General features: G+C 41.7%; 1 protein-coding gene across 1 annotated transcript in view; it reads right to left on the bottom strand.

Moving 5' to 3' along the window:
* The window catches only part of B4GALT1 (beta-1,4-galactosyltransferase 1), a 46,251-nt gene that overhangs the window by 6,625 nt on the left and 28,779 nt on the right, over positions 1-10,847 (bottom strand). Inside the window, exon 5 of the mRNA XM_026712736.2 lies at positions 3,741-3,845. Within this exon, the coding sequence (XP_026568521.2) occupies positions 3,741-3,845 (105 nt within the window). The remainder of the gene's footprint in view (positions 1-3,740; positions 3,846-10,847) is intronic.

Genomic DNA, 10,847 nt, shown 5'->3' with positions numbered 1-10,847 from the left:
CTTGAGTTTGCATCTATTGTTTGCGCTAGTGTTGTTATGGTTGAAGCTGAAGTATTCATTGACAGGTAGGACATTGCAATGTATGATTTTATATACTACACTTAGATCGGACCAAAGACAGCGTAGTTCTAGATTTTCTAGGTCAAGAATTTCGAGTCTGGTGGCATAAGGTATTCTGCAACGAGTAGAGGAGTGGAGAACTCTTCTTGTGAAATATTTCTGGACTTTCTCAACTGTGTTAAAATCAGATACGTAACGTGAGTTCCAGACTGATGAGCTGTATTCGAGTGTTGGTCTAGCAAATGTTTTGTATGCTCTAGTTATTAGTGTAATATTACCAGAGAAAAGGCTATGTAAGATAAGGTTAACAACTCTTAATGCCTTTTTGGTTATGTAGTTACAGTGGACTCTAGCACTTAGGTCATTTGAGATGAGTACTCCAAGATCCTTGACAGAGTTTGGATCCTCAACAAGGTCTTGATTATTCAGCCTGTATTTTATTTTCTGATTTTTTTTGCCAATATGTAGGACAGAGCATTTATTTGTTGAGATTTTCCATTTGACCACTCTGATACATAGTCAACGTCTTTTTGAAGGGTAGCAGTATTGTCTGTAGTGTTGAATAGCTTTACATCATCAGCAAAAAGAACGCAGTTGCTCTTGATATGATCATAGAGGTCATTTATGTAGAATATGAAAAGAGTTGGTCCTAGAACATTGCCTTGGGGGACACTGTTGACAGGTACAGAATTTGATAGGATGCTCCCAATTTTGACCATTTGTTGTCTGTTTGACAGGAATGCTTCTATCCAGTTATGCAGGTGTCCAGAGATACCGTAAGATTTTAGTTTTAAAAGTAGTTTGTCATGTACCACTGAATTAAAGGCTTTACAGAAGTCTATGTAGATTGCGTCTATTGCTTTGCCCTGATTTAGTTGTGTAGTTCATATGTTTTTGCAGTGTAAAGAGTTGCAGATTACAGGATAGTTTTTTTCTGAAACCAAAGTGTTTATTAGAGAGTAGGTTGTTTGTCTCTAAGTGGAGGATAATGGATTGATTAATAATTGATTCCATGACTTTACAGGTGACGCAGCATAAAGAGATTTGTCTGTAACTTTCAACTAGGCTGGGGTCTCCCTTTTTGAAGATGGGGATGACCGTGGCTTGGGACCATAGTTTTGGCAAGGAGCTGGTCCTGAAAGATTTTTCAAAGATTATGCCTAGAGGTTCGGCTATGGCACTGGGTAATTTTTTAAAGAATTAGGCACATATTCCATCCGGTCCGATAGAAATGGTTTTAGATTGCGCAGTGCTTTTTCAACAATGTCTTTTATAAAATCGATATGTATTAGATCATTGTAGTTGTCTGTGGTTCGACTAGGAAATACTGGGCATGATCCATTGCTGTTTACAAATACTGAGCCAAAGAATGTGTTAAAGAGGTTGGCTTTAATAGTGTCGTCGTTGCAGTCTTCACCATTAGGTCCTTTCAGGGGTGGGATGGACCTTGAGTCTTTTAGTTTGTTGTTTACAAAATTGTAGAAAGTGTGGGTGGAATTGGTGCATAGAAGGTTTTCTTCTTGTTTAATGTGATAATTAGTCCATTCAGTTTTTATCTGGTGGCATAAATTTTTGTATCGGCTTTTGAAGTTGGCAATGTGACCAGATTTATTTTTCCGCCAAAGTGATTTCTTTTTGGATTGAAGTTTCCTTATTGTTTTGGGTAATTTGTTTTTTCTGGTTTTGGGAGTTGTTAATGGTACATATAGTTTGATGACTTTTTTGACTTCAAGTAAAAATATGTTGTAATGGTCTTCTACAGTATTGCATCCAGAGAATAGAAATTGCCAATCAAGAGATGAGAGATCGTTGTTTATAAGATCATAGTTGCCTTTTTTGAAGTTATAATTGGGGATTCCGTCATTGTGATGATTTCTGTGTGGGCGTATGTTGAGACAAAAGTCAATCATGTTGTGGTCACTGTTGGAAAAGGGTTCTTTAATTTGTATTCTGTAAATTGAATTCAAACTATTGCAGAAGATGAGATCGAGGCAGTTGTTAAGTCTAGTGTGGTTGGTTACTAGTTGTTCTAGTCCCAGATTTGTTACTGCATTGTAGAAGGTTGCATGTATGGGTTCAGTTGTACATTCATTTAGGGTCCAGTTAATATGAGGTAGATTGAAGTCACCAAGAAAGATAAAAATGTGTGGGCAGGATGCTTCCCATGTTAGTAGTGTATTTAGCTTGTTTGCATGTTCGATGTCATAATCAGGGGCTCTATAACATAGTAAGAACTGAAATGTGATATTTAAGGACAGTTCACAGATGATGGTCTCAGGAATAGCAAGCTCCTGGGTAACTTGGATGTTTTTTAGATGTAGGGACTTTTTATAGAAGATAGCAACACCACCTCCTCTACGGATTTCACGATCTGATCAGTAAACATTATAGTCTCTTACTGTGGTAATGGAGTCAGGGAGAGATGCATTGAGCCATGTTTCACAGACAAATATAATGTTGAATTTAGCCGTATTTAGTAAGAGGCGAAATTCAGGTATTTTATTTACAAGGCTTCTTGCATTGAGTAGCTTGCATTTAAGGCCAGTTTTGGTTGGAATAGAGGTAGTTAGGGGCATGCATGCCTAGTTTTGAGTGATGTTGGATTGGATGGGGTGGGGTTGGATGTGGAGTTGTGGGTTGTGTGACTTTCTTTTGATGTTGGGCTGAAAGAGAGCGACTGGCCTAAAGTCACCCAGCTAGTTTTCATGGCTAATGCAGGACTTAAACTCAAAGTCTCCTAGTTTCTAGCTTGCTGCCTTAACCACTAGACCAGGGGTCTGCAACCTTAAACACTGAAAGAGCCATTTGGGCCTGTTTATCACAGAAAAGAAAACACCAAGAGCCAATAATTTAACAACCGGTGTGACTGGGTGGGCGTGGTCAATTCGATGTCATTCACACCCACCCAGTCACCTCCTGTTCTGGAATATGGAGCAAGTCTCCATCCCCCTTCTCAGGCCAGGCAAGGAGTGACGGGGAGGGGCGGGGCCAGCCAGTGGTGGGATCAGCCAACAGGGAGCTGCAGCAGAAGGCCGAAAGAGCTGCATGTGGCTCCAGAGCCACAGGTTGCAGACCCCTGCACCAGACCAAACTGACTTTTTGTTCTATGTAGTAGTCCAATTATGGAAACATGGTTTTGCTTTTGATCCACTTCTGATTATGAAAAATTAGAATTCAGTTGAAACTGACTATGCTGCTGATTATGTGATTATGCTGTTGGACTTGTGCTCAGCAGACTGAGGTTCTAGTCTACTCTTAACCACAGATCTTTTTTCTAACGGCTTTGAACCAGTCCAGACTACTTCAAAGAGTTGTTGGAGGTAATGGGAGGAAAGTTTACTATGTACGTTGCTTTGAATTCCTAAATAGAAGGCAGGATATAAATATAACAAAGAAAATGTTGCTAAGTTTTGTTTTCCAGTTGTGAATACATGACAGAGGCTGTTCAAAACACATCAGAAGGCTTGTATTCCTTGTCTTCTAAAATGGCTTTATTGAACATCATCCCAGGATTTTTTTATAGTCCTAAAAGACACTCCTAGTATTTTAAAGAATTCCTATATATGTATATAAATAAATATAAGACTATTTCATAATCAAATATTTATTTCCAGAGCACAGAAGAAGGTAAATAAAGGCTACTTGGATCTATGTGGGCCGAAGAAGCATGAAGGACCTACCTCTGTGGATTGGGCTCATTTTTATTGTCTCTCATGTGGCGAATCATTCGACATTTTCCAATTGTAGCATCTGGGCGGGAAATCCCCATGCCTTTAAAAACCAATCTGAAAAGGCAAATAAAAGATCAGGTTTCTGTTATGTGAACATCCTTCTCTTTTCTTCTTTTAAGGAGGCATAGTTTAGCAAACTCCTTATCTCATTTGGTTGCTATTATTTATAACAGCACATTCCAGAAATTATGTGGAACTAAAGGGAGAGCTTCAGGCACTAGAGTTGGTCTACTCCTTGGTGAGTGCAGTGGTTAGAATACAGTACTGCAGGCTACTTCTGCTGACTGCCGGCTTACTGCAGTTCGGCAGTTCGATTCTCTTTGGCTCAAGGTTCACTCACCCTTTCATCCTTCTAAAATTGTCCAAAAGACGACCCAGATTGTTGGGGACAATATGCTGACTCTGTAAACCACCAAGAGAGGGCTATAAAGCACTGTGAAGCGATATATAAGTCTAAGTGTTATTGCTATTGCTGTTCCACAGCAGAACACTGCGCCCCTGAGTGGTTTAACAGCTGCCATACTAATAAATTAGATGCCAGATTCAACCATACCATGAGGATTATTAAAACCACTCTGATTTGCTGACTTCTTGTTCTGAGTCATATGAAGGCAAGGTGCAGTAGTGAGAGATAAGAGAAAAATTATGAACAATTCACCTTTGCCAGTGCATGTTGACCTTCCTCATCTATCAAGCTGGAAGATTCAAATCCAGGAAGCCCCCAATGGCCCTTGCACAACAGCTGCCCAACAACTTTAATATCGACTCCCAATGGAAAGCGAAATGGGTCACTGAATGCCCAGACATAGGAAGACATATAAATGACCCCATGAAAAAGTCTTTGAACTATCATGTCAGCAATGGACAATGCTGACTAGGATTTGGACTTCACTTGGCAGGTGCTGGGACTCTCTGTATAAATGGAGAATAGTATTCTCCCCACAATCACGTCAAAGTGTAGATCACATTGTAAACCCGTGATGGCGAACCTATGCCACGCATTCCGGAAGTGGAACACAGAGCCATTTCCCCCGGCAAGCGAGAGCTCGTCTGGAAGAGCCCCACTGCACATGTGCACGCCGCCGCCCAACAGCTGATTGTCGGGCACGCATGCGTGGGGCGGAAGACACACGCGCATGCGCAAAGATGAGCAGTGTGTTCTGAAGTCGTGGGTGCATGCGTAGAGACGTGTGGCACGTGGAGGGATCGCGGGCACATACGCAAATGGATGGCATGTGGGAGTGACCTTGTGCACATGCACAGATGCGTGGTGCGTGGCAAGGGGAATCATGTGTGCATGCGCACACGCGCGGCACGGTGAGGGGATTGTGTGCACAGGCGCAGAGGGTGGGGGGGGCAGCACGCATTGCCTTCTGGGTGCTGGCACGCAAGCGCACAAGCATGCGTGCAATTATCAGCATGGGAACCAAAAAAGGTTTGCCCCCATGGTTGTAAACTGAGGGTGTAGACCAGACCAGTATCTGATTTTGTTTTAATATAAGAAATGCTGCGCTTCAATGGTTAAGTGGCCTAGGAATTTGTATTTGAACATAGATCTTTTTAGTATTTATATTTTACTGTGTTTTAATAATCTAGGCGAAATGTTTATATATTATGCTAGTCCCTGTATGAAGGGGCATATGCTAAATAAATAAATAAACAAACCTTATCTCAGAAATGCATGTGACATCCCTTTAACCAAAGTTAGTCATTAATTCAACCAATGCTTTTTATTTCATTCTACAGAAAAATTATGACCACAAAAGGTACATCAATATCAAGGAACTTCTCCCCTATTAATTAATATGATTTAAGGCTGCAGTAATTAACTGAAGATCTCAAATCAAACAGTTCTATTTTAATCAGGGGTGGGATTCTACAGGTTCACACCTATTCGCTAGAACCGGTTGTTAACATCCTAAGCAGTTCGGAGAACCTGTTGTTAGAAGAAATTACTGGCCTAATCCTGTAAGGAAGGCAGGAAGGAAACATTCTGGTGTTGCCTACAGAAACTGCCTCTCCATTAACCCTTATTACATTCTTGGCAGGACTAGACTTCCTGTCTCAGGAACGTCTCTGGAGTTTTTTACCTCTCCTTTGCTGGTACTTTGCTTGTGTGGAGTGACCATTCAAAGTTACAATGGCACTGAAAAAAGTGACTCATAACCATTTTTCATACCTACGACTGTTGCAGCATGCCCACAGTCATGAGAGGTCAGGCGAGGAGATGCGTGCCTCGATATGAGTGATGTTGAGTTGGCCACACCCAGCCAGTCACATGACCACCAAGCCACACCCACCAACTAAGCCACGCCCACAGAACCGGTTGTTAAAACATTTGAATCCCACCCCTGATTTTAATCCACGTTTTTGTTCAAGGGCAAGGTGCCATACCTAAGGATATAGAAATGATCTGCTTAGATCATGAGTCCCCAAACTTGGCAAGTTTAGGATTTGTGGACTTCAACTCCCAGAATTTTGGGAGTTGAAGTCCACAAGTCTTAAAGTTGCCATGCTTGGAGCCCTCTGAATAAGTGAATAAGTGAATGAATAAGAGGCAGATCTTGTGTTTCTCCTTTGAAGAACAGGAAATGCTGGTGACCCTTTAACTCTAAACTTTATTGTTTTATAAAGGATAATATAGTTTTCTACTTGTAAAGTGAGAAGTAAAATTTGCTAAGTATGTTTCTGAGCTTCCTGAAAGCACATTTTCCTCTCAATTGTGAACAGAATTTATTTAGAATTAGAGAGCAGGACTCCTAGCAAGAGCCCAGAAATGAATTCTTGTAAAAAAACAGAATCTGGTATTTCTCATTCTCTTGACAGTATTCTAGAATAAAAATCCTGCTGACCGCTAAATGCTAAGCATATTTTCCTTCTTTTTTTTTTTGCCAAACTTAACACCTCTTTGACATAAAACACTTCCTGCTCCTCCCAAACACAATGTTCACCTATTAGTATGTGCCAAGGAAATGAGTATTCAAAGGGACTGAGAAGAAACACTATTTGCTTTGTTGTTAATGTCTTGACCCAACGGCAGGCAGACAGCCTCTCACTTGGTATAAATCAAGAGCGCAGTGCTAGAAGGCAAGGAAAGCAGTGACCCTTGAAAAGCATGGAGCAATATCCCTGGATCACCTGCTTTCTAAAACAGCAATAAAAGGAAACATTGCAATGTTTCCCTGGTTCCCTCTGGAAGCAGGCCACTCCATTTGCTGTGTGGCTGACATATAAACGTTTGTTCTCTAAAATTAACACCATTAGAAAGGAGAATGCAAGTATGCATGGTCTGTAAATATTTAACAGTCTATCTAGTCAAAAGGTGTATGAAATTATGCAAGAGGTGATAAAATAATCAAGAGAAGGCCTTGCTATTAAGGCCACCTCCAGGATGGTCCCCTGAAGCTGAATGATGGAAGATTTAAGGCAGATGAAAAGAAAACCTTACATGCTGTGCACAGTTGAACGAAGGAATTTGCTATTTAAAGTGCTACCAACCTAGAAGGTTTGAAAAGTAAATTAATCAATTAATTGCTTTTAATCATGATGTTGCTTATTGCCACCAAAGTAAGAGAAAAATTGTCTCCAAATATCAGCTGCTGCAAAATATGAGCAGAAGGCCCATAATGTCCTTGTGTTAATGGGCCTCTCAAAATGCCAATAGGCCTTTGGTTTGCTTTAGCAGAACTCTTGTGAAATGTTTTATTTCCTTCTAGCACAGTGGTTCCCAAACTTTTTTGGTCCACTGCCCCCTTGGTGCTACAAACTCATCCTTGGTGCCCCGCACCCAGGGGTGGGATTCAAATTTCTGTGGGTGTGGCCTAATTTGAGGGTGTGGTTTGCTGGTCACATGATTGGGTAGGCGTAGCTTGCTGGTCATGTGACTGGGTGGGTGTGGCCAGGTGACTGGCACACCAAATACAAGTGGTCCTCACTTAATGACCGGTTGTTTAGCAAGTGTTCTAATTTATGACTGGCCTCCCCAGAGCTACTTGACCAGTTTTTGGAGTTTGACAGCTTTAGATCAGGGGTCTAAATCCCACGCCTGCCTGTGTGTGAGAGAGACAGGGAGAGAGAGAGGTTGGATCAGATCTCTCCCTCTCTCCCTCCCACCAACGCCAGAAAGCCACTGTCAGCCAAAATTCATATTAGTGGTCTCCGGGATTTAAAATTATGACTTTGGTGGTCCCTGAGGTCCAAAAGTTCGGTGACCCCTGAAACAAAGGGATGAGCCTGAGAGAGGAAAGAGAGAAAGAAAAGAAAGAGAAAAAGAGAGAGAGAAAATAGAAATGGGAAAGAAAGAAAAAGGGACAAAGAAAGGGGGGATGGAAGGAAGGGACAGAAAGAAAAAGAAATAAAGAAGGAGGGAGGGAGGGAGGAGAAACATAATGAGATATCTATTCTAGTCCAATCATCTGCTCCAGCAGGGTTAGAAGGGAGTGCCAATGTGGCGGCAAAGATGTTTCAATGTGGAAAAGGGCCTCAGGCTAAACTAGGCCTCATTCAATCTCTCTCTTTCTCTCTCTCCCTAGCTCCCTCCCTCCTTCCCTCCCTCCCTCTCAGACTGGCTTTGCTCTACTTTCCCTGTGGGGACGGCGCTTCGAACATGGATGGATGGAGAGAGAGGGGGGGGGGGCAGGCAAGCAGGCAGGAAGGCAGGCAGGCAAACAGACAGACCTTTTGGATGGATGGATGGACCGACAGAATGCGACAGCGGCGGCACTTTGGGAAAGCGGTGGCAGCGGCTTTTCCCAACGTGCTGCCACATTCGAGGCACCGGTTCTGGAGCATTGCTACAGTCAATGGGTGAACCTGCAGGACCGGCAACTAGAATGCCTCCCTGCCGCCTCTTAGTGTCCCCAAGGGGGCCAGCAGAGGGGGGCTAAGAGGCGGCAGGGGGGCATTCGAGGCGCCCGCAGGCCCTGCAGTTTCACCCATTGACTAGCACTGCTCCGGAGCCGGCATCTCCAATGTGGAAGCGGTGGCACATTACATGCCACCACGGCCACGTCGACGCACCAGCTCCCTGCCGCCTCTTAGTGCCTCCCTGCCAGCCCCCCTGACTCTTAGTGCCCCCCTAAGGCATCCCCCCGCCCCCCAGGGGGCGATACCACCCACTTTGGGAACCACAGTTCTAGCATATACATAGAGCTAGCCACTCTCCAGCATGCTATGAAAAATATTGTCTCTAAGCGACAAAATACACAGATGCTCCACAAAGTCATAAGCTGCTTTCTTATGAACAACTTATCCATAGATTAGGATGGAAAGGGGAGTGAGACATTTCTGTGGGCTAGTTACAACTTGTCTGCACTTGCTTCATTATACCCTAAACAAAAGAAGCCAGAGCTATAAATTAGCTATAGGCAATGAGCTGATTCGTTATATCATTAATATTAAACCTCATTGCAATGACATGGCATGAGCCAACAAGAGAAACGAGATCTTAAACCAAAGTAATGGCAGCACATACATCAACTTTCATTAAAGCAATAAAAAATAAAACTTTCCCCAGTTAATACTTATTTCTTTATCTAAAAACAAAAAACCTCCACTAGAGTTTCATCTAAAGCCAATGTGCCAAGGTGTTTCTTAAAATGTTCCAATCTGAGTTAAAGAAGGCATTTGGATTTGTTCCAGAGCGAACAAGTAGCAAGTTCACAAATGCATCTGGTTTAGAAAAGCGGAACTTCCATTTAATGTAGCACAGATTCTAGATTCAGCATGTCCATTTTAAAATAGACCTGTGATCAGCAAAATACCGGACTTTCACAAAGTTTAAGCCCTTTCAATTTGGATCTCTAGTTCAGTGCCCCCTTATAGGCATCATGACTGTACATCACAACAAGTCACATAAAAACAGTAACTCTGAGACTCATGCATGTCACGTAGAAACTGGAAAGCCCTTGAAACCTGCACAGAAAATACAGGAAAGATACAGGACATCTGTGTGTCAATCAATTGGACTGCAGGATGGGTAGACATTCAATATCTTTATGTTTAGAGTATCTTTCTGAATTCCTTATAGTTGGAATAGTCACTTGAGATTTCAATCTGAAAAATTCACAGGATGTTTACAAAGGACTCGTTATTTTGGTGAGGGGGTTCTGATTGATTTTATTGCACAACCATCTTGGCTTTATATTGTATTGTGTAATCCAACTAAAATATCACAACACAGGTGAGGTGCCGAGAATAAGCAAAGTGCTGAAAAAATATTACTGAGTCATTAAATAGGAGAGCATCCTAATGAAAATAAAATTTTAAAAAACATTATGATATCTTGATTGCAGTATATGGACTTAGACCAGCAGTTATAAATACTAACATAAACAATCATTTTATTTGAAGCAAAAGATAGATTTGTTTAAGAAATGGGTGAGGGTAGAGGATTCTCAGTTGTATCACACCTGCATCTTGATGAAAAGAGAACACAAGGCAGGGAGATCATTTTAAAAGATAAATACTCATTTCACTAACAGGTAAGAAACTGACACAGGGACAGGTATGTAAACCTCTTGCCACTTATTGTAGTCTCAACAAGGCTCCTAGATGATACAATACACTATCAGGGTGAGAGAAATAGATGCACTTAATAGGAGAGATGTGGGCTAGTATTTGAAAAATAAATGTATCTTCAACAATCCCCTTCTAGATTGGTACTCAGAAATGATAATGGACAATGATAGGGGAAGCACCACACCAAAAAAGCACAGCTTAATTAAATCAAGCTTTATTATACATGGATTATATAGGCATTCTCAACTTTAGTTTCTAAACAAATTAGTAGCCTCCAGAGATGATAATCTGAACTAAATTGATAGTGGCTCTTTTGTCCACATTTGGGCTGTGGATGGCTTGAAGGCCCTGAAATTCCTTAGGCCACTATAGCCATGTTTGTCAAGATAAACTCTTGACATGCAAATATTTCTTAAAGACCAATTCTGGATTTGCATTCTTGTACCCATAAGGCTACATACCAGAGCAACATAGGAAGAAACTGTAAATCAACAAATGGCACACAGAGAAATTACTGTACCAGTAAGGCACAATGCT

The sequence above is a fragment of the Pseudonaja textilis genome, chromosome 2 (assembly GCF_049901715.1).
Source record: "Pseudonaja textilis isolate UNSWEBS1 chromosome 2, rPseTex1.2, whole genome shotgun sequence".
Classification (NCBI taxonomy): Eukaryota; Metazoa; Chordata; class Lepidosauria; order Squamata; family Elapidae; genus Pseudonaja; species Pseudonaja textilis.
Note: the sequence above shows the minus strand (reverse complement) of the source record. Positions and strands in the feature narration are given on the sequence as shown.